The sequence below is a fragment of the Peromyscus maniculatus genome, chromosome 8 (assembly GCF_049852395.1).
Source record: "Peromyscus maniculatus bairdii isolate BWxNUB_F1_BW_parent chromosome 8, HU_Pman_BW_mat_3.1, whole genome shotgun sequence".
NCBI classification, from domain to species: Eukaryota; Metazoa; Chordata; class Mammalia; order Rodentia; family Cricetidae; genus Peromyscus; species Peromyscus maniculatus.
Window position 1 is genome coordinate 106,265,702 of NC_134859.1, and position 22,936 is coordinate 106,288,637.

Here is a 22,936-nt window from a genome sequence, read left to right on the forward strand (position 1 = left end):
GCAGCCTGAAGACAGGACCACACCCTCACTCTGGAGCCAAGAGGAAAGGAGTGCCCAGAGCTAGCCAACAGAAGTGGAGCAGATCAGAGAGGCAGCCAGAGGGGAGGGGACCAGGCCACCCTCTCCCACCAGCTTCCACCGCGCAGGCTAAAGGGAGCCATCCAAACATTTATCCCCATTTCATTTTCCAAAAGGGGAGCAGAGGGAAAGCACAGCAAGAGAGGGAGAGAGGAGAAAACTCCAAGTTTCTCATTTGAAAGTTAATTAGTCTAATTAGGTCTAATTAAGAGCCCCCACACAAAGCAACTCAGGAATGAACCGCCCGTCTCCTGTCTCCTTCAAGCTCTCATTTTAGACTGAGCTCCAGGAAAGGATGGAAGGGAGCTGGCGAAGGTGGGTGGGCGGTGGGATGCCCTCCCTTGTGGGGGAGCAGGCAGGGATTCCACTGAAGCATGGCACTGGGATGTCCCCCAATCCCCTTTCCCAGGATGCATGAGGAAGCCCTTCTGTATCCATTTTCAAATTGCTCGCATTTTCTGCCTGCATGCCCCCTGGTCCCCTGGAGGGGTTCTAGCTTCTAGAGTGGGATCCTAGCTCCTTGGGCATAGGGACACAGACTGTCGGAAGCTGCTGAACCCTGCTCAAGGGACAGGAGGCTTGTGTACAGGATCTGTCCTGTCCCCCAGGTCCTGCAGGCTTCAGAGTTAGGTATGGGCAGGTTATTGGGGGCTAAGTTCCACTTTGGAGTCCTGGTACCCACTTGGAATACCTCCAGGGAAGCTGTCTGCATTGGAGGCAACTTCTATGGGAAATAATGTTGGGGTGTATGTCCAGATTCCTGACTGTTGGGGGCCCAGGTGGTCCCATGGGTTCCTTTTGGTTTCCCTTGGGCAGAACTAGAGGAAGGGTTCTGTGAAGGCAGCTCGGTTTATCAGCTAACCTGCCACTGTAAGTCTGGAGTGAGGGCAGGGGAGGCTCTCACAGGGTACCCTGCGTTCTCAGCTTCAACAGTGGTAGACACCCCGAGGGCTGCAGCTCCAAGAGAGGAGGGTTCTTGTCTGCGGCAGGGCTGGTAATGGGGAGGGTCAGACCTGCTGAGGACCACCACGCATCAGGTTCTGTGTTGGGCATCCTCTCACGCTGAGGATTGTGGCATTGGCCCTAGGTTTGCAGACAGGGAAACTGAGGCTCACAGAAGTGGAGTGAGATGAACCCAGGTGTGCCAGGTGCATAAACTCTCCCATAGCCCAGAGCAGGACACAGAAGACTCAGCTCCAAGTAGATGTTGGGGGAAGGGCCTCTCTTCTGAGTTCCTGGGTTCCTGCCTCAGCCAGGCTTTCCCTGGGAGTACTCAGGCAGGCCCAAAGAGGGGTCAACACTCAGGAGAGAAGGTCAGGGCAGGTGCCAGGGGAGCCTATCACAGCTGCTGGCAGTCCCAGAGTTCTGACTCAGGCAGGCAGAGACCAGCAGAGCAGGGACCAGAAGGGCTGGAGGGCTGGCTTCTAAACCAAGATCAAAAGAATTAAAGTAGGCTTAGCTCTGAGTCAGGGATGAAGGATGGCCACCCACAGGAGTCGAAGGCAGCCGGGAGGGAGTCAGGGGTCCCCAGGGAGGGCAGAGGTAAAGGCTGGGCACCCCAGCGCAGGTGTCTGGAGAAGCATGCCACACCCATGTGTACATGGGGCAGGAAGCAGGAGCTCATCCCTCACTGATGCCTGCTCAGGGGGAGCCTAGGCTACCCCTGAGCAAAGCTGGTGAGTAAATGTTAATGCTGGACTTAAAGAGAAGCACTTTGAGGGAACAGCTGAGAAACTTCTAGGGTGAAAAATGTTCTAAAAACAGGTTTGCAGGACCAGAGGTTCAACTTTACTAACTTCTTAAGTTAGTAATTGTACACTGTCCAGTGGGTGAATTTTATGACATGGGAATTACACCTCAGCATATCCACTAACAGAAAGGGGAAGAGATGGAGTCTGGGTCTTCCTCGAGCTTAGAGACATCCTTGGGAACCGGCCACACGAGAATGGGGTAGTGGTAGAGGGTAAACTTGAGTGGCAGGCATTGGGAAGTACGTGGTACAAAATCTTGAGAGGTGGCTTTCCCGTCCCCCTTCCCTGGGGTCTGCATCCAGCTCTGTGGTCCGGCAGATCCACTGCTCTCTAGTCTCTCAGGTCTGTGGGCCATAGAACTCTTCGTGGCCAGCTTGTTCATGGGACAGAGTGTGAGCCCGATTTACAAACAAGGAAGGCAGACATTCTCTGGACTCTTCTTATCTCTCATCTTTACTGCTTCCCCCACAGGGCTCATAGCCAGATCAGGGTCTGCCAGAGAGGGAGGGACCCTACAGTTGCACCAATTCCTCTTTCAGTTTCTAAGCCTAGCCCTCCTCATTAGCTCTGGAGTCCCTTCGGTCCCAGCTCCATCCAGGGTCCACTCTGGCAGTCATAACCTTCTGAGAGGACATCCAGCTCTCACCAAAAGCTCCAGAGTATTCGTAGGGGAAGAGGTAAGAGATGGGATGCTCTCACCAAGCTGAAATTCTTCCTTCCACTTTACCTGTAAGAGAGTGTCTGGCTCCCAGGGGACAACTGGCCCCCTGTGTGGGAGTGGCTAGGGATAGAAGCTGTCCAAGGCAGGGGCATGGGGTCCAGGGCTTCCACTGCATACTTCTACTCTCAGATGAAATCCTTGCCATCAACTTGGAAACAGCAACATTCCACTGCTTCCGCCTGAGTGTTGGTTTAAACTGTTAATTTGCCAAATGGAAATAGTTAAGACAAATTACACATCCTGCGACCCGATTTTTTTTGTGATTGATTTCTCTTCATTTAACAAAGATGAGGAGAGGCCAGAGTTTGTCCAGCTTGACCTGTTCTGGCTTGGGGATGACAGCTCTGTCCTTTATCCCCACACTACCAACAAGGAAGCGGCCTTGCTCCCAGTGACCACAAAGAAACTGAGGTGCAGGGTGGAGAAGGCCTTGGGCCGCTGAGCAGGTGTGGGGCCGACAGGACCGCGGTGCTGTGCCTTGCTCTTCCCACCTGGCCATAGTGTTCAGGACTCACACTAGGGTCCTGGCTGTGGACCACAGAGGGCTCTGGTCACATTATGTAGGGAGGCTCTGCCCTGTGGTCCTGGGACATGGACAAGAAAGGTGGCCAGGCAGACTCTAAGCCCATGGCCTCCTAAACCAGCTGAGTTCTGTAGAGTACAGCCATTTGCCAGCTTCCCTCCCAGCTTGCTCTGTCCTCCTGTGAGGCTTACAGGTCCAGAGGCTCAGAACCTAACTGGGTTGTGTGGACAGCGTTGGCTTACCCCTCTGGGTGGCAACCACGGCAGCGCTAGGCTTGCTTTGGTCCTCTCGTTGCAGACAGCCTTGCAGCAGTGGTGCAGATGCAGCCAGCACAGGCACACACACACACACACACACACACACACACACACACACACACACACACACACACACACACACACACACCAGTCCACGGGACCAAGACACCTTCCTAAAGGCCCCACAGGCCCGGCCCCACACCTGGAGAGTAGTTTTGTTCATGGGTCCAGGTCTGTGGGAGCAGCTGGTCTCTGCCAAGGGACAGAAGCAGCAGTCACTGGTGCCCACAGACATTAGGGATAAGTAGCCTCTTCTGCTTGGACCCAGGACACACGCTGGTGAGCCACAATCAGCCTGCCACCGGGGTTTTTCCTTTCACACACTCCAAGCAGGGGTGAAGACTGAAAACGGCCTAGCAGCAAAGATCCCAGGTTGGGGAAGGGTAGGGCCATCCTTCACGGGGCCAGGTTCTTTCCCTCTCCAGCCTCTCTCAACCGCTGGATGCAAGATGGGCCTCAGGGCCAGCAGATCTTTCCTCAGGGCCCATCCGAGGACCATCCGAGTGAAGAGAGCACACCCAGGCCACGATGGAGAAGCCCTGCTGCCTCCCAATCTGCAGTCTCTCTCTGAGGGAGGGGTCACTCACTGCAGCATTCCAGAACGGCACGGGAAAGGAGGCCCCAACGGACGACTCCGTTTATAAGAACCGCGCAGAACAGGTAGAGCCACGGGCAAAGCGACGGGCAGGGGCTGCAGGGCTGGGACGATGGCTCCTGACAGGTCTGGTGCTGAAGATGTTTAAGGATGAGACAGTAGGGATGGCTGCACAGCTGAATGCTGTGGAACTGCATGCTTCATATGGGTGCGTTTTATAATATGTGAGTTATATCCCAATAAAAACCCCCACAGATATAAATTATCCAAAGGGAAAGAGAGGAGGGTAGGGGAGAAATGAGCTGCTGTTTCCCCACAGAACACTTCATCCACTGGGCCTGGAGTCCCAGTGGGACCGTGAAAGAACCCGGCCGACCTTTTCCACCTACGCCACTCAGGGGCTTCCCATAGCCTTAGCCATGAGGTGGTGGCTCCAGGTGCCACTCGTCACACACATGCGCACCAACACACACCTCACCCAACTACTGCCGGGCACCCACGATGGCTACAGAGATTCTCAACCAGCTCTGGGATTTCTGTCCTGCTTCCTGGGTTGTTAAAAAGAACTCAGATTCTCCTGTGTATGTGGAGGGGGTGCCCTCCCAGGGAATCTAGAAAAGATCTCTCCCTCCTTCCCTCCCTCCCCCCCTCTCTCGGCACACATAGCTGGAAGATGGGGACCCCGCTACATAGTCACTGCTTCCCCACGAACCACACAGCCATGCACTGTCTGAGGCCCTTGGGAAATCAGCAGTGAGCAAAACAGATAAGTCCTTCCCTTTCAATAGAGGGCTGGGCCAAGCAAGTGAGTTAACTGTTCTATGTTGGATATCCATAAATGCAATGATGAACTACGAAGCCTAAGCAAGGTGATAGAGCAAAGCCTTGCAGGGCTCGGACAGGTGTGGGAGGGACTGCGGAGAGGCAGGCACGGCAGGTCATGTCCCCTGCTCTACCTCAGCCCGCCCTGCCCCAGCACTCCTTACCAGTCCCCCTCCACCTGGTCTCCACCTTGGGGCTGTCTGGTCTTTTGGTCTTAGAGGCCTTCCCAGGGGATGCAGGGTGAGCTGATGGCTCTTCCTGTGACTTCTCTGTACCCATGAGGCATCATGGGGAGGCTACCTGTCATCAGGCCCCATCTGGCCCCAGCCAGGAGCCAGTGAGAGAGACTTGGGATACTGGGCCTGGGCATGGATTCCCCAAGAGCAAGGGAGCCAAGTATTGGCTTTCTTTGCCTAGCTTCCTCACACATGAGCTCTAGAGTATGCTGGCTTTGGGTCTTATAGGGATGATGGAACGGAGATCCAGGATGGGGGCCCAAGAGAGTCGCACAGGTCCAGGACAGATATCTATAGAGAAAAGTAGATAGAGATCTGAAGCTTCTCCCAGAAGAGCACACGTTTGTTCATAGCTGGCCAGGTCCTTGCTCTGTCCCAGCCATCAGGCCAGAGGAAGTGGCTGGAGGAAAAGGTCATGACCTGTGTGTGCCCCACCAGGAATGCACAGCCCAGCCTGGCACCATGATGGAGCTTCCACACACTGTGTATCAGCACCATCATGATGGGACCACCCATTCAACATCCTCCTCCACACAGGCCAGCCACTACACAGTGCAAGTACATCCTGTTCTGTCCCTTTCTGCCCTCTGTCTCGTGAGCCAAGCTTCATGACTTTGCCTTAAGCCTTTGCCCTGCTGATCCCTGGTTCAGTTTTCCAGCCCCTTTCCCATATAATTCCCCTACCTGTGGTTCCGATCCTGACATCCCTGTTCAAAGGTCTCTGTGCCCCTCTACTGCCCAATTTCTCAGCCTAGACTCCAAAAACACTCTGGTCAGCAGTTTCTCCTTCCTTGCACCTCAGGGTGCCAGGCACTCCAGGATCTGCCCACTGAATGCAGTCATTTTCTTTCTATAGAAATTGCTTCCTTTATCTGGGATAATGCAGCCATAGATTCTGGGCCCCCTCATCAGCCATGGCAGAGCATAACCTCAGACGTCTCCTTGGATCCCTACAGATGGTAAACCTCATCCTGCTAGTCTGAGCCCTGTTTGGTGGTGGCCACCAGCCTCACGTGGCTGCTGAGCACTGGGCCTGTGGGTGGTGGGATCTGAGACACGCTGTGAGTGAAGAACACGCTGTGGATTTGAAAGTCTGATCATGGAAGGATGTTATATGTCTCAACCATGTTTACATCAACTCTGCTGCAGCAACAGGACAAAGGATCCGGCTGAAGGAAATACAGCATTAGAATGCCCCCATTGGCTCGCTCTGCTTTTGTGGATGTGGCTACTAGGAAACCTGTCATCATGGCTGGCTCAAGCCAACGTTGGCAGACTATTGTTTATTTTTTCTTTCTTTCTTTCTTTCTTTTTTTTTTTGGTTTTACTCCGTAGCCAGAGGCTGGTCTCAAACTCATAGTGATCCTCCGGCCTCAGCTTCTCAAGTGCTGAGATTGCAGGTGTGAGGTACTATGTCCAGCTGGGATTTTTTTTTTCAATGAAGGGCTTGTCTACGCATGATCTTTGCATGGCTCTGGGGCAGCTCCAGGAGGCTCTGCAGACAGTATGTGAGCCAACACAGGGCCTTTCCAGGCATTTGGTTCATGACCCTGAGCCCCATGTTAGACCACACTATCCAGACCTTGAAGTGTATTAATTAGCAATATTTATATTTTTAAAAGGGGTGGGATGAGAGGCCAGCTAGAGTAGCCAACCTTTTGTTTACCAAATACAGACATTAGGGAAATGGACAACAGCTATATGTCACTTAACTAAACAGGATTCCCCCACAAACCATCATGCAATGGCTTTTGGGGGAAAAAAAGACTTTCCTTATTTCCTTATTTTCCCATAGGGGAGAGTGGAAACAGCCACAGGCTGTCACAGGAAGCTGTCAGCAAAACTAGCCCAGACTTGTCTAAGATCAGCAGTCACAGAGGGGATCTCAGAGTCCCTAGGCTCTTCAGTGTCATGGCCCACCAGGCCCCCGCTGGATGGTAACTCTATCACGGAAGGACCCTAAGGATCTTCCCGGCCCATAGACCACACTCTATGGAGCCTCCAAGAGTTTCACTACCTCAAAGATTTGCCTAGTGGATTAACCGTGAGATCTGCATGATGACTGCAAACTCAAAACACAGCCCATTCAGATGGAAATGTTCAAAGCTGGCTACAAACACAAGTGTGGAAGCTACCATGAGGGAGGAACGCCCCTCGCCCCTCACTTCCCTCATCCTGCCCCTCACAGTACCTGCTGAGGTTAGCAAAGCTGGGGTGTGTGGGGTTAAAGGAAGCATCTCGCCTGCTTTTTCGGTACCTGGGTGCTAGATAATTTCAACTTCCCTACTGCTTGGCTCTATTTTTCTGTGGGTCAGTCTCTGCTGGAGACCTCACCCTTCACAGGCAACCAGATCACGGTTGTCATTGCAAATTGTGTGTGGCTGGGTAGGAAGGCCTATTTCCTTTGACATACATCTGTGTGTGTGAGTGTGTGTGTGTTTATGCCCACACTTGTTCCTATGCACATGTGTGAGTGTGCATATGCCACAGCGTGTGTGTGGAGGTCAGAAGGCAACCATCAGTTGCTGCTCTCTGCCTTTCTACCTTCTTTGAGACAGTGGCGGCTCTTCACCCCTGCGTTAGCCAGGTAGCCTGTCCCGGGAGCTTCCACCAAGTATCCCGTATCTCCTTAGGGACACACTGGGACTATGGCTGTTCATGCTATTGCGACCAGCTTTTATGAGAGTTCTGGGGATCTGAACTCGGGGTGTCAGGCGTTACACGGCAAGTACTTTTTACCCACTCGGCCACTTTCCCAGCCCTGACACCGAGACCTCCGTTAAGCCCCCACCCAGCCGTCCCACACCTGTTAGTTAGACTTCTTAGTCCCCTTCACATGCTCTGGCTAGGCAGAGACGATACGGCACAGCTGGGGGGGGGCACAAAGCTCTCTCTGCTGACCTGATGTACCCAGCTGGGCAGCACTGACTTATGCCTTTCATTTAGGGATAAGTCGGGGAGCCCTGGGACACCCAAAGGAAGGGGTTTGTTTGCCTCTCCTGATCTCTAATATGGGCCTTTTCCACTATGCTTCATCTTACTGCTGGAGATGGGACGAGCCTCCGACCATACCCCTTTTGGTGATGGTTTCTGAGTGCCATCCTTGGGCCCCTCCCAACACTGGACACAGAGCTTTGTGCACACCATGTGCTGATGCACAGTGTACCCACTAAGATGAAGGAAGCCACAGAAATGGCACCTCAGTTACCTTCAACTCAGAAGTGTCATTGGCCGCAGCCATCTACTCCTCATATTTGTGTTTATGTTGCTCATTTCCTTTGGGGTCCCCTTCATATGACAGTTAAGAAGTTCCACATACTTATCTGTACCAGGGCATAAGGGAAATGAAGAAGAGCTCATACACACGCATAATACACAACCACATAGTCATACACACACACACACACACACACACACACACACATACACACACACACACACACACACACACATGCACAGAGATACACACACACCTTATTTAGCACAGGACTTGGCTCAAGGTATAGGCAGTATCTGGGTACATGAACGTGTGTATTGGAACAACAGACTCAATTGTCCACCTGCTGCAATGAGCCTGTGTATCCAAGCAAGATGTGCCTCCCCCGCCACCACCACATAGCTGCCCCATAGACTCTGGACCTCAGCTTTGAGCTTCCTGAACTCACAGAGCCAACCTGTAGCACCATGCTCCCCCATCCCACCACCCAGCAATTTCACCCCGTTTTCAGCTCTTCCCCAGCCTTCCAGCTACTCCCAGAACACCTGTCTCTCTCTGGTCCCTTAGTTATCCTCCCCAGCAGCATGAGAGCTCCTGTAGGCGGGGATGGTCATTGACCTGGGTTCAACTTGGGTGTGCTGAGTGGACAGACAGATGTCTGAATGTCACCTGACTGGGAGCACCTGCCATTCATGGGTCAGCGTCCCTGCTCTTTAGAAAGGCCTGACACCCTGTTAATAAGAGTTTAGGGAAGATGCTGTGGGGCCTGGCAATTGCTAGGAGACCACTGTGGTACCAGCTCTTGGGAAGATGGACCCTCCTTCTGGGGCACTCCGGCTGCAGACAAGTAGTGAACAGCCTCTTGTCTCCCCAGGGTGTTCCAGAGACCAGCAGACACAACACTGAGTCCACTTCCTCCTGCTCATCTGCCTGTCTCCCCACTGCTACCTTGGACAAGTGTGCTGGGACCAGGCTCACCATAATTCAGAAGCCAGGCTTGCTACTGCCACACTAGGTGACATCCTGATAAAACTGCACGTCTGGACTGGGAGGGAGGCTTGGGCTGAGGGCAAGTGTGGGCGGGGGTGGCAGACAGTAGATCCGAGCTTCACAGCTCTCTGGGCAAGAGGATGTAAAATTCTACCTCAGAGGCTAGAGGCACACAGATGCCTCAGCAGGCAAGGAGACTATCAGCTGGCTCCTTCTCTCTCCTTCCCCACTGGGGTGGGTTTGACCAGGTCTCCACAGTCAAGGTGGAGCAGGTACATGCATGTCGCCTGGGGACTAGTTTTTGGTGTTGCACTGTGTCTGTGACTCCAGGACGTGCAGTTGGGCACCTTTCATCCCCAGCTCTAGACCTGGACTGACTGCAGACCTAGAATGGACATATCTTGATGGGTGGACATTGGCCATGGCAACAACATAATTCTGTGTACAAACATGGGCCACAGCAATGGCATAACTCAGTGTGTGGACGTTGGCCATGGCAATAATGTTCCTTGACACACTCTGCCTTCTCTTTAGTCTATTCCCCAAGCCATCAGAGACCCCAGGGTTGTGAGGGCACAAGAACTCATCTAGGGACCAGGCATTGCTCACTTCCTCTCAGTGGCTCAACTCTGCTGCACCTGGTGGGTATTTCACAGCCTGCCGGCAGGCTAGGCCCAGCTGTTACCACAGATCCCTGGATCTGGAGCTGAGTTGAGCAGTTCAGTCTCCTGTTCAAGATTGATCTGCACCTGTGTTTCCTTCCAGAGCTGGCCTTGCACCTCTGGAGGCATCCTAGATGCCAAAGACCACGACCCAGCCACACTGATGACAAAAAACATCAGATCTATTTCCATCACGCTTGGTACAGTCTTCTCCTAACAGAACCCCACAACCACCTGGTAGATGGGTGGGCCAGACAGGGGGCTGGCTACAGCAGGATGGTGATGAGGTGGCGTGGAAATCTTCTAGGAGTAGAGGAGAGTGTAGAAGAGAAGCAGAGAGAAATGAACATGGAAGAGGAGAGAAGGGAGACAGAGAAAGAGGGTGATGGAGGTGGGCAGAGAGGCTTGGAAACAAGGAAGCAAAGGGTGGGGGAGGCACACCAGCCGGAGCTTCGGAACAGAGCGAAGAGAAGAAGGAGGCAGAGTATCCGTCCCCTGTAGAGAATGTCCCAGCCCTGCTCATGGAACCAGCTCCCGGGATACCACACTGCCAGGAACTACGGTCTCCTCACCCGAGGGGCCGTCTGCCTCGGGCCCTGGTGCCGTCTGGCCTGGCCCAAGCTGGATGCCAAGGGCTGCAGGCACTTCCTCAGAGCTGGACAGAGGCCACAGCCATTCTCCCACTCTTACCACATCCGCTGCCCTCTCCCCAGGAACCCGATATTCTGCTTGGAGCCACCTTCGGTTTGCTGTCCCTAGGGTCAGAGGACGGGACAGAAGGGCACGCGGACTGGAATCTCATCCTTCACCTCCTCCAAGGATGGTGGCCAGCCCTCTCCGTGTTTCGGTGCCATGGGGCAGGCACGCTGCTTCCCTGACTCACTGTTGATGCAGGGGTTGGGGATGTCCGTCAACGACTTGAACCTTAGCCTCCCTAGCCATAATGATGGAATCAGAAAACGCTACAGAGCCTGTCTAAAGCAGGCAACCAGTCTCCACCTCTCCACAGGCCTGTGGTTGCCAGGGTGAGCCCCATCCGTGAGGGATATGGTATAGGAAATGATGCAGGACATGCCCCGCTGCATGAGAGCCTGCCCTTCACCTCTGGGTACACACCTCGTGGGCACATGGAGGCCCAGGCCTGCTGGAGTCTGCAGTGTGATCCTACGCGCTGAGCTGCTCTGTTTCCCCTTGGCTACCACCCCCAGCTGTGGCAGGTCCTATGTCTACTATCCATATTTATCCTAGTCCAGCCAGCCAGGACCCCCTGCTTCATACTCGGAGAACCCCATCACTCCACAAAATGAAGAGTCACTCAAGATCTTAAAATCCTAAGGCAGGCTACTTCAACTTCCCCCAGCTTTTAGCATCTTTGGGCATCCAGTTAAGGGCAGATCCAGCTTAGAGACCCACAAGAGATTCCAGAAAGAGTTCATGCCACCAGAAGCTCAGGCTGACGTGTCTTCTGTCCTGTGCACAGCTGAGAGAGCATCTGGGAAGGGAGGACACGTCCCGAATTCCAGTGTTCATCAGAAAGTGAGACGGACTCAGCTGTGGCTCTGGAGTCAGGGTGCCGGGCCAGAATCCAGGCTCTGCTGTTCAGCGGCTTTACAGTTTAGTGTGTGAACTACCTGCTTCTTGCCTCAGTTTCCCCAAATTGTTAAATGTTTCCATAACGTATGCATAGGGTTTGCCTGCAGCAGGTTCTGGAACAAGCGTGAGCCTATAAGGCATGAAAACTGAAGAGGGACCCGCAGACCTGACGCAGTCACTGCAGTTACCAGCAGCACTGGGGTAAAGCCGTGTTGTGATTTTGAACGGACGTGTCAAGGCCAGGCAGCTAAGACATAGTGCTTTGTCCCTATGGATCTCAGGGTGTGAGGACACAGAGTCTAGGTAACTTCTTTAGGTTGGTATCTTTAGGTTAATTTTAGTCTGGTATATTTTTAATTTGGTATAATATCTTTGGTTTATCTTTATCTGGTTTAATCTTTAGTCTGGTTAATATCTTTAGGATAATTTGGGGGGCCGTGGCCCCATCCACACACCAGATCTGAATGGCAATGTCCCCTTGAAGACATGGCAGACAGGTGTCTGCCCCGTGCCTTCTTTCTAATCAGCCGTGGGGTCCTCACCAGAGACCCACTGTGAGCAGATGTGTGTCTGGTGGGGTTTCCTGAGTCACACTAGGTCTACGGGTGACATGCTAACAGCCAGGGAACAGAGACTGAACACCAGGAATGTGCGGAAGAGGTAAGAAGCGGCGTTATGTTTGCTACAGTAATTAATCCTTATTAAAAATTGCTGTGATTAGCAGTGTTCTTACCTCAGAGCAAAGAGAGGATGGGTATAAGTAAGAACGCAGCTGCCTAATGAATCTCAAAACAGGCCCTAGGATCCCCAAGTCCCTCTGTGCAACTTTGGGCTCCGCTCCTGGGGGAACACGCTGTTATCAACAACTCCAGGAAGCTGACTGCAGACCCCAGGCTGGAAGGAAGCTTCTGGGGCTGGCAGCATTTTCCATGGCAGTGGAAGCTCCCTGGGGTTTTACCTTGGCGAAGTACATGCATGCAGTTACATCAACAGAACTCAGGACACATCCTTCAGGGCGCTGGACCCTCACCTCTCCATGGATCTCCCAGGCTCCCCTAACCCCTTCCCTGCATACCCCCCCCAACCCTTCTGCTCTTCCCCCTACCTGACAACGCATCTTTCTCCCCATGAACAATTTACCGTCTTGGTAGTCGGGTGGCTTGTTAAGATCCCCTTTTATAGGACGCTGTAGTTTAATAATAAGGCAGTGACTGACAAGCTCCCATTTTGTGAGCTGGGACTTTTTCGAACCTCATCTCTGAAAGCCGCTTCTGCAAAGGCCGTGAGACCCCATGGGAGTCCAGATGATGTTTTGGAGTTTTTCCATGAGATCCCCCTTGCCCTCAAAGATCACCATGATCAGCCCGATCGCCTGCTAGGGACAATACACCAGGGGCCAGAGACTCAGAGTCCCTAAGGGGGAACAGACCCCCAGAGGGACCTTATGAGGCAGCTCTGAAGTGTGCCAGGACCTCACGGCACGACAGACTCCTGTAGTGATCCCTTACGGGGCTCCTGGGGCAGACCAGGAAAGACAGGGGTGGAAGCCTGGGACCACTCACCAACCAGAGCCCAACCCAGATGGGCCCACCCTAGTGTCGGGTGAGCCCAAGTCATTTTGGTTAGAATTCTAAAAAGTGCCATCACCACTGCAGAGAGGAGAGACTGACATACGATAACAGAACCTTGTGACGAATTGCAGAATCGTGTGTCTCTGAGGGGACATGGCCTCATCATCCGCCCCCCTACCTAGGGTCTAGCAGCTCACAGAAGGTAAGGGTTAATGCTGCTGCTGTAAAAGAATGGGATTCCATCGGTCGAGGTTTTATTTCCTAAATTTCCAAGTCGGAAGACTATAGGTTTCGAAAGCCGGCCTGTTTAAAAGCTGCATCTTAATGCGCCTCCAACTACGTCTCTTGTCTTGCTTGATTTCACGTCTTCTGCTTCTGATGTTAAATGTGCTGTTTAGACTCAACACACTGCTGGCATATGGCACCGGCGTTTGCGCGCAGCGGACCCGCAGCCCCCACAAAGGGCTGGGGGAGGGGCCTGCTCCCATCTCTACAAGTCCAGCCAGGTGCAGCCCCAAGGTCCCTTCTCATACACCCCTCCCTTCGGGAGATTAAGAGACCATCTCACTCTGAAGGTGGCCTGGGACTAGCTGGGTCCCAAGCTGAACGCCACTGCTTGTTTTATAATGGTCCTGAACCACCAGAACTATGTGTGTTCCCATAAAATGGTGCACCCATAAGCGCCAGGAACGGTCTAGACCCATGCCGACGCACCGGGCTGTCTGCCCCTGCAGAATAGCTGCGGATGGGCAAAGGAAACAGGGGTGCTTCTGAGCCTGGTGCAGTGGGCACGCAGTGGCTGTCCCAGGAGGGGTCTGCTCACACCGACAGCATCTGTGGCAGGGAGAGCCCATCTGAAGTCCTCTTGATCTCTTGCTGCCCCCATGGAAAGCTGCAAATGACCAGTCAGGGTGCTTTACCAAGCCCTAGAGGACTCAGGTTATCTACGCTGCAAGCCTTGCTGGTGGGTTTACGTCCACCAAAAGCATAGATTTGACCCATCAAGAAGCTCTGGGCCATACTTCATCCTAACTCAGCTCTTGTGTCTTGAGGTGGGAGAACTATGTGCCCGAAGAAGACACAGGTTCAGAGAGGTGAGGCCATTTGCCCAAGACAGCAAACCCGTAAGCCATGGACTGGCCTTCAGGACTACTCCAAACCTTTCCCTCACCCTCTGATCCCGGCATCTTGCTGCTAGGGGGTACCCAGGCTACCACTGCCCGTGACAGCTGGGCGTGAGGGGGAGGAACGACCCTTGAACTTCCAAGTGGTCGCATCTGACAGATAGAAACACAGGTTGTAACAGAGACCTGGTTACAAAGACTCCAAGTGACCCCAGTGTTTATGGGAACTCAGAGGGGTTGGAAAGCCGCCCTGTGAGGACCACCCTCACTGAGGCCTGTGACTGGGAATGACTAATGATGAACGGCAATGTGGGGAGCTGGCCGGGGGTCTGCGGCTGCCAGTGCCTCTTGTATGACATCCCAGAAGCCTCACATGTCACAGGTGGTCCTAGGAAGGTGAGACCAAGGGCCTAGGGCTCTGGAAAGAGGCCGCCTTCTGTCTCTCCCTTTGGCAATCCTTAGTGCGCAGATAAGGGACCCTAGTAGAGGGGTGGCCCAAGTGCCCAGCAGCCCAGGACTTACTGCCCTGGGCCAGGTTCTGGGGGCCCATCTTGGTCATGTCCATGTTTCCTCCTACACCACTTCCTGGAGAGTTCATGGAGGGGCATGACAGATACAAGTTTTCCCCTCCCCCAACGGCTAGCCTCAGTCTCCATAAAATCTCCAGTGGAGGCCAAGAAACACACCTCTCCATTTCCTGTCGGTTGCGCGCCCGCTGCTGTTTTTTTCCTAGCCTAATACTGACTCTGACCCCCAAAAGCTTCTTGTGTGGTTACCCTGTCCCTCTACCTCTTACATATACCCCACTTCTGAAGACGGTCTTATGGGAACCCTCTAACTGGGCTGAGTCAAGGAGCAGAGACAGGAAGCCAGCCGGAAGTTCTTGGTACCCCATGCCTCCCCCACAAAGCTACCCACCCATGTGGTTATACCAGAGGGCCAAGTGTGAATCCACCACAGGGCAGGCCCCAGTGCATGGGGAGAAAGGGCCTGCCAGAGGTGTGGGCAGACCGGGTGAGTGAGGCCAGGGTACCGCAGCCTCAGGACAGCTGTGGCCAAGCTGGTGCCCCAAATGTATAACCTGGAGGGCCTGGGGGAGCCCAGGGAATCCCCTCTCCATCCCCAGCGCAGGCCTGGGGCCCGCACTGATTCCGCATTGGGTGGGATCGCAGGACCCCGCCCCCTGCGCCTCCGGCCAGCTGGCAGGCGGAAGCTGAGGTTCTGCGCGCACCTCCCTAGGGGGCATTCTGGGGATGTAGGGGCTCCTAACCGCTTGGTTTGCTGTCCCCCAACGCCTGCCAGCCCGAGATTCCTGAGCAGCCCAGCAGACTGAAAAAGTCCAGTACAAGCCCCCTCCCGAGGCTAGCTTCAGGGCCTAGCTTCTCTGTCCCACTAGGCAGGTGGCCCGCCTCCCTAGAGGCCCGGCGCGCGGTCCGCGCTGCAGCACAGCCGGGCTCCCCAGCCGCCACCTCCCCGCGGCCCCTGGGCTTGCGCGTCGCGGCCGAGGAAGGAGCCTGGCGACCAGTCCCTGAGTCCCCCGCGTCTCGGCGCAAAGTTCCCCAAAGTAACCGGGTGTCCAGAACCCCTGTGTCCTCCCCTTGGGCTTCCCTCGAGACTCCGCCCGCCGCCCCCTCCCGCGCCTTTGAAAAAGTTGCGAGTGACGCCCCAAACTCCAGCCGGCCCCCCGACCCGTCACCGCGCGCTCCCCAGGCTCCCCCATGCTCCTCTGCCACTCAGGGGCGCAGTTCCCCCAACCCTAGCCCGGGCGCCATGACGTGAGGAGAGCCGCGGGGCCACCAGCCGTGGCGCGGAGGCGGCCAAGTGCGGGGCGTGGGCGGCGGCGCGGGGCGCACGTGCGCGGGGCCGGGGGGCGCTCGGGCCGGGGGTGCTTACCTGTTGGAGGTAGAGGAAAGCGGGCGGGCAGGGCACGGAGTGCGGGAGCATGCTGCCGGAGTTGGACAGCAGGAGGCAGCCCGAGTTCGCCATGGAGCACAGCATGGGGCGGCAGGGGGGCGCCCGGCGGCCGAGGCGGCTCTGCGCTCGCTGCGTCCCTCGGTGTGTGCGCGCACCCTGCCTCCCGGGCGCCCTCCCGGTCTCTCCTCCTCCGGGCCTCCCCTCCCCCGCGTGGCGCTCGTTAAGAGGGAGGCATGGAAAGGGGAGCGGCGCGCCTCTGCCGGGGGCTGCCCCTGTCCGGGCGGGGAGGCCGGAGAGAGCGCGCGAGAAGATGGGAAGAGGATGGATGCGATGTGCGAGAGGATGGATGTGGGCAGAGGGAAGCCAGTCACTTTGGAGCCACCGGAGCCCTGTCTGCAAAGAGTGGTGCGTGTGCGTGTGTGAGTGTGCGCGTGTGCGCGCGTGTGTAGCGGTGGGAGGGGGAGTCCCTGGCGTACTCCAACATCAAACGGAGCCCCGCGCTCGGGGGAGAGAACCCGGCCGACGGCACCACCGCCGGTCCCGCACTTAACCCCTCGGCCGCCGGCCTCCGCCGGGCCGCCAGCCTAGCCCCCTCCCGCGGGCCCTGCGCTCCCCTCCTCCGCCTGCGCGCAGCCTCTGCTCCGGGCGGCGGTAGGGTCTAGGACCTTCTTGGCCCCTGCTGGTCTAGGCTGCGGCGGGGAGGAGAGTCTCTGCGGCCCACCGACCGGAAGGCGCTCGTTCTGCCTGCGTTCGGAGAAGCGCCTCTCCTGAGGGAGGCCGGCTCCGCGGCGGGGAAGTCGGTGATGTAATGAGGGCATCTACGCAGAGGCTTCCGTGCTGGGAAGGCTTTTCCAGCTGCTCAGTGACCAGAAGCCCAGCCAGAGCCCCCGAGAATCTCTCTTGCCCCTCTGCTGGCCTCCAGGCCCCCCACGAGACACCTCAGCAGCCTGCCGCAGGCTCATGATCCTGTGGATACTTAGTATGGGGGTGGGCCACAAGGAACAGTGGCCATCGGGTTACCCTCCCTGCGCCATGTCAGACGTGCTGAATTTGGTGTTCACACTCCAAGTCTCAGAGCACACAGCACCCACCTTCCAGCCTCAGGCAATGCTAAACAGAGGCCTTGATTTGCCCCTCACACCACCACCGCAGCCTGCCTGCATACATCTGCAGCTTTCCAGCCACATGTATCCGGGCCTGCCTTCCTCACACTCAGTTTTACCAAGACAAGCCACAGGTGAGCTTGGCTGAGAGTGAGCTAGCCCCCACCTGCCACTGTGAAAGGTAGCCCCCCAAGGGACACCTGCCCAGCCTCACACTCTGCTTACACACGCCACCTCCGAGAAAGGGCACACCCAGGCACGCAGTACTGCTATGGAACTCAGCTGCCCTACCCAAGCTCTGCGCTTGGAAGATGGCAGGCCCGGTAGTTTAAGTGGGGTCCTCCTACGCACTGTGTGAGCTCAGTGACGTTTGTTGTCACTCTCAAATGAAGGTTGGTTGGTTGTCGCTCCTACTGTGTTGCGTATGGAGTGGGGACCATGAAGAGGTGTCAGAAGATGCATGGCTGAGTGTGGCCTGCCTCCAGCCACCACCTGGGAAGTGACATTGTAAGGGAGCAGGTGGACATGTGCAACTGAGATGGCCTCTGGTCTCAGGGATCCCTGCCCCCACACTCACAACTCAACAGCCTGGGATTGACCTTCCCCTGAGAAGGAAGCACAGGCGACTCGTGGTTCCTACTCTTCTCCCTTCTCCTTGCAGTTCTCTGGTATGCTGCTGGGGTGGAACAGGCAGAAGGTGGGTTACGGGCTTTCGCGGCCAGCCTTGCCTTCCACGAGGGATAGGTTCTAGACAGTGGTATCTGTAAGCTGAGCCCTTGGAGGCTGACCTGCCAGTGCAGTGCCCAGAGTGGGTTTAGCTATACTAGCTCGATATTCCTGCCCACTTCCTGCCCCTCTCCCCGTCCTGCTGTCTTGCTGTCCTGTTAGACACCTGTGTGTCCTCTCACAGTGGCCTTTTCCGTAGAGAGAACTTGGGCAGCCCGGTGGTGTTTACTCTAACTCGGTGCTCCAGACAGATCATCGTGCAGCCGCTGTCCCGGGTTAGGAGCTACTGAGATTAAGTTCTCCTTCCTGGAGTGAGCGCACCTCTAATAGGGAAACCAAATCTGCAGCCTCACATGCTGAGAGCACCAGGCCAGGGGAGCCTGTCTAGACAAATGCCTCCACCAGCCACCTCATCACATGCAGGCTCCCTGGGAGAAGTGAAAAAGAATTAGAAGGAAATCTTCAGAAAAAGAGTTGGAACAGTGTGTCTGGCTTATTTCTTGGGACAAGGGCTGTGTGCCTGCCGCTTGTCATACCATGCTCTGGAAGTGTCATGTCACTTCCAAAACAAGCCAGTTACCGAATTCCACAGAGCCCATTCTAAGGGGGGTTATCGCTGAGTCTCTTGGGCCTGCCCACACAGACCTCACAGGCCAGAATCACTCTTCTCACCTGCACCCGGTACCGGAGAGTGGGCCTCTGCATTGGCCTGGGCTGTGTTACATTCTCCATGCCCCCAAGATTCTTGACCATTCTCCTGCACTCCTGGGGCCTTGTGGACCAGGGTGTGTGGCCCTGAGTAATGGGTGAGGAAGGCCAATTCACCAGCCACTTGCTAGGCTAGGCTGCCCCCACTTTTTCTTGGGTTGAAGGGAGGCTGCGAGCTGGGAAGAGCTGTCAATCCAGTGAGAATATTCACTACTTAAAAAAAGATCCAGGGGAAAAAAAATATCCCATTCGCCCTGAATCTGAGAAGGGCCTTGTTAGGGAGGCTCGAACTGAGCTGTAATTATTTCTACGCTCCTGGGCACCGCTATAAATATCAGGCAAGGGAGGCACCTCAAAAGGTTTGGGTGGCTTGGCTCTGAGCTCTCCTGGCTCCCTCCTGCCCCATCCTGTACCACCTTCCCCAGCAGGGCCTGGCTGGCTGCATGAGCTGCATCTTCCTACAATGTGTAGCACTTGCCTGTGCCACCATCTCTGGACCCATATTCCTTCACTAGACACTGTCTCTCAGGTGTCTACCTTGGTGGAGTGCCTTTGTCAGTTAGTGTCTGGTGGCATTTTGTCTCTGTTTTTTTTTTTTTTTCTTTAGCAAAAGGTAGGCCAATGGGTTCTGTGGCTAAATGATGGAAAACTGAGTGCCTGTTGTCTTCCCAATCTTTGGGAGCTTCTAAGGATTCCTGTGGTACCTCCAGGTGAGAAGAGAAAGCCTTACCACCCCTGAGGGACAAGCAGTGGGGTCCCAGCTGTCATGCCTCTCTCTTCACTTCTGAATGCCCAGTCTGACCGTCCCCAGGCTCTCCCTATGCAAGGAGGACAGTGTGGAGTTTGGCAGGAGTGTCCCAAAGCAAGGGGTGAGCTCACAGTCTCGGGTTGCAGTCGGACTCCATCATGACAAGTCAAGCCATCATCTAGAAGTGGACTGAGCTTCCCGTGTGCTCTGCAGATCTAGGTCTTCCTGCCCCAACCCTGAACTTCCTGGCACAGGCTTGGACATGAGCAGTGGGGATTGAGGCAGAGTGGGCAAATCGATCATCCCCAGGGGAGTGGGCCAGGATGGCGTGGCTCAGAGCAGGGTTGTACAATGAGATGCACAAGGAACCTTTAGATATGTGACTCCCACCTGAGTCCTGCATCACCAGTGGGATATTTTCCCAGGGGAAATTAGCATCACAATTTGGCATTGAAGGGAAAGAGTTAAGAGTCAGGGGGAAACCTTGGTTGGATTCCAGGCTGTTCCTGGTTTCTTGGAGCAGACATCTCAGGAGTGTGTCAGGTTGGGAAGTTCTTGGGCTCTTTTTAAAACATAAAAATGACTCTGGTTCCTGCAGGTGGCAGCCCCATAGTGTGGGAGTCGGGGACTGTATGTGTTTTTATCCTGGTAGGTGGACTTCCAATTCTAGAAGGGCAGAGGAGCCTCTGCAGAGAGAGGCATGGGCACGCGAAGCAAATGACCCGAGATGTCCAGCCCAGCATTGACTGCCGAGGCCACACTGAAGGCGTCCAGCAGAGGGCCCACTCACACAGGCTCAAAGTTTCTTTCTCAGAAGGCCTTTGAGGAGGGGCTTCTGGGGGGGGGGGCTCCTTACTTCTGGGCCTCTCTGCCTCTCTCTATCAAGGAGTCCAGAGCACACAGAGGGGACAAAGACAGGCCCGGTGCAGTCTGCTGTAGTCAGCACCCACCTTTCAGCTCAGCGGGGGGTCCCCCACCTAGTGACACCATCCCCTTGCCTCATCAGAGACTGCAGCAAAAGTAAAAACCCGCGTGCAAAGGGAGTTTATTTATCTGTTTAATTAAGAGGCGTTTGCCAGCCACATTCGGCTCCATCCGTCTCACTTACAACCACGTCCCAACAAAATTAAACATAATAAATACTGGGAGACTGAAAGCAAAGGGCACACTCGAGATATATGGGAAAAGCCAGAAGTTGCACAGGGTTGCAGTTATAGGGACATCTTTCTTTTGCAAGTGTCCCTCCCCTCAGGGGCCCAGGAGCCAGAGGGCTGTTCCCAGAGAAAGGGCTGCGGGTGCCTCTGCTTTTCCCACTCGGCATTGTTACCAAGCTTTCTTTATTGTAAGCGAGACCCCAGGCCTTCTCCCTTTCCTGCTCCTGCAGAAGGACTGAGCTCAGGGCACAGCCAGGAGACTGTGGAAGTGGCAGTCCCGTGGCGCAGTGCCTCAGGACTAGGAGGGCCAGAGGCCTTGGCAGCAGCAGCTTTGACCAACTCCTCGGGGTTTCCTGCTGCATCTGGGCCCCGCATGCCTGAAGAGGCAGTTGGCAGAGCCGGAGCAGAGGTTTGGAGAAAAAAAACAAACCGAAACCCAAACCTTTGGTTTTCTGTGCTAGCTGTGGTTAAGCCTCCATTCAGAAACTGGCTCCAGAATCTCACAGGAGCTGGGAGCGTAAGCTGGCCTGTGGACACGGTTTTTACTTCCATTTCAGACAGAAGGATAGGCTGTGCTGTTTGCTAAAACTTCCCAGGAGCAGTAGCTGCAGAAGAGGCGAGGAAGGCCTGCCGCTATGATGGCAAAGGGTAACAATGCCTCCCGTTTGTTCCACTCTTCCCTGACTTTTCAAAGTGCCTGACCACAGCCCATCTCCCCATACTGTTGCAAGTTGTAACGAGGCCCACTTACTGTATGACACTCTTAGAATCAGAAGTGCAGAGTCCACACAACCCGTGAGAGGCAGAGTCCAGACTGGAAAACCAGACTCCAGGCTCTGGGAATCGACTGTGCTGTTTGGCATGTGCCCTTCTGCAAATATCCTCATCATTAGCCCTTGGCTCTCTCTCCTAACGGGATCAACCCTCAACTAAATCTGTTAATGGAACAGTCATTTGCAATAGTCCAGGCATCTACTAATCGTGCTGTGGCTCGGGCTGTGCGGCAATTATCTCCAATGTCTGCTTTCTCATTAGGCAGGAGGTCGCAAGAACCCAGTGGGCTGCTGAACCCTGTGATGAAGCCATCGAGAGAAACTGCCATTGGCCTGAGATGCCTTTTTACATGCAGAGCTGCTGGCCCATCAGCCAGGCATCCTTACCGCACTCGGAGCTTTACCCATCACCCTGGACCCCACCCTTGCACATCACCTTGGTGTCTTGATGTCGAGACCACAAATGACCCCAGAAAAACGTCCTGGGAATTATGAAAAGCTATCTGTCGGCTCTAACTCAATGAAATGAAATGCCCTGCGATGGCAGATGCCTGGTCCAGCTGGAGCTGAGGGAAACTTGTGCTCACATCACAACAGGGGTCTTTTGCAGGCTACTGATGTCCAGGACATTAGTGTGAGTTGTAAAACTCATGCCCCCAGAGCTCAGCCTGGGCCACTCAAGTTGTCTTGTCAACCCCACTGCAGCAAGGATGCTTCATAAGCAGCATCTGCCTCTTCTCAAGGGTTCTTCATCCCCCTGCCAGCCTGGAATCGGGGGAGGAGTTACCAGGAGGCACGGGGAGACAGGGCTGCAAGGGAATTTGGGGCCTCCGTCACTCAGTCCCTTGCCTTCTGACCAGAAGGCACCGAAGCCTTTTGGGACAGGTGCAGCCTCCTGTTTGTTTCCTTGAAGTGCTCTATGGTAGGGGCCCCTGATGCCCCTGGGGAGCCCACTCAGGTTTTCATCACCATGACTGTCAAGGAAGTGTGCCTTGTATCTTAATTTTATTCAGATGGTGAAGGCCTTGAAGGAGTAATAAGGGGGAACTGAAGCCACTGCCACCCGCCTCTAACTCCCAGGAGATGCCTGGGTCACCCACCGGGACAGGTGGAGCAAGGCTCTGCATGGAAGGGAGAGGCCGAGCAAACACACCAGCAGCACTAAGCAGTGGGCGGGTTGCCTGCGGGGTGGGTACCAAGCGCAGGGCTGGAATTCGGGAAGCTCCAATGCAGGGGCTGAGGTTCCTCAAGGAAGCAGAGCACGTGTGGTGAAGCCGTGAACTTGCAGGAGGGGGTCAGGGCTTCCTCTTTCACCAGCAGGTCTGGTGCAGCTCTGGAGAGGGGCAGCCAGGCTCCTCTCTGCACCTGACTCTACAAGGCGGACATGGGAGGTCAATGGTCTTTCTACCTTGCCATATATATATTTAAATCTTACTCCATAGAGAAACTAGTGACCCTTTTCTTCATTGTTGAGGGAGGAGAGGCCAAAAATGACAAACGCAACCATTATCCCAGGGGGTCCCTGTGCCAAGGGTCATGGAAGCTAGGTCCCTCAACTGAACAGATAAGAATGAAATAGATGAGCCTTCTGCCTACAGACTACAGCCGGC

General features: G+C 55.0%; 1 protein-coding gene across 19 annotated transcripts in view; it reads right to left on the reverse strand.

The window, feature by feature from the left end:
• Nucleotides 1-22,936, reverse strand: part of Rbfox3 (RNA binding fox-1 homolog 3) — a 426,573-nt gene that overhangs the window by 64,120 nt on the left and 339,517 nt on the right. Inside the window, exon 1 of one of the 19 annotated variants that reach the window (XM_006990277.4) lies at nucleotides 16,094-16,777. The exons of 11 other annotated variants lie outside the window; for them this stretch is intronic. In XM_006990277.4, the coding sequence (XP_006990339.2) occupies nucleotides 16,094-16,198 (105 nt within the window). In that variant the 5' untranslated portion in view covers nucleotides 16,199-16,777. Of the gene's footprint in view, nucleotides 1-16,093; nucleotides 16,796-22,936 lie in introns of those variants that run through there. 7 more of the 19 variants (XM_016008570.3, XM_076543864.1, XM_076543861.1 and 4 more) reach the window with 7 other exon arrangements.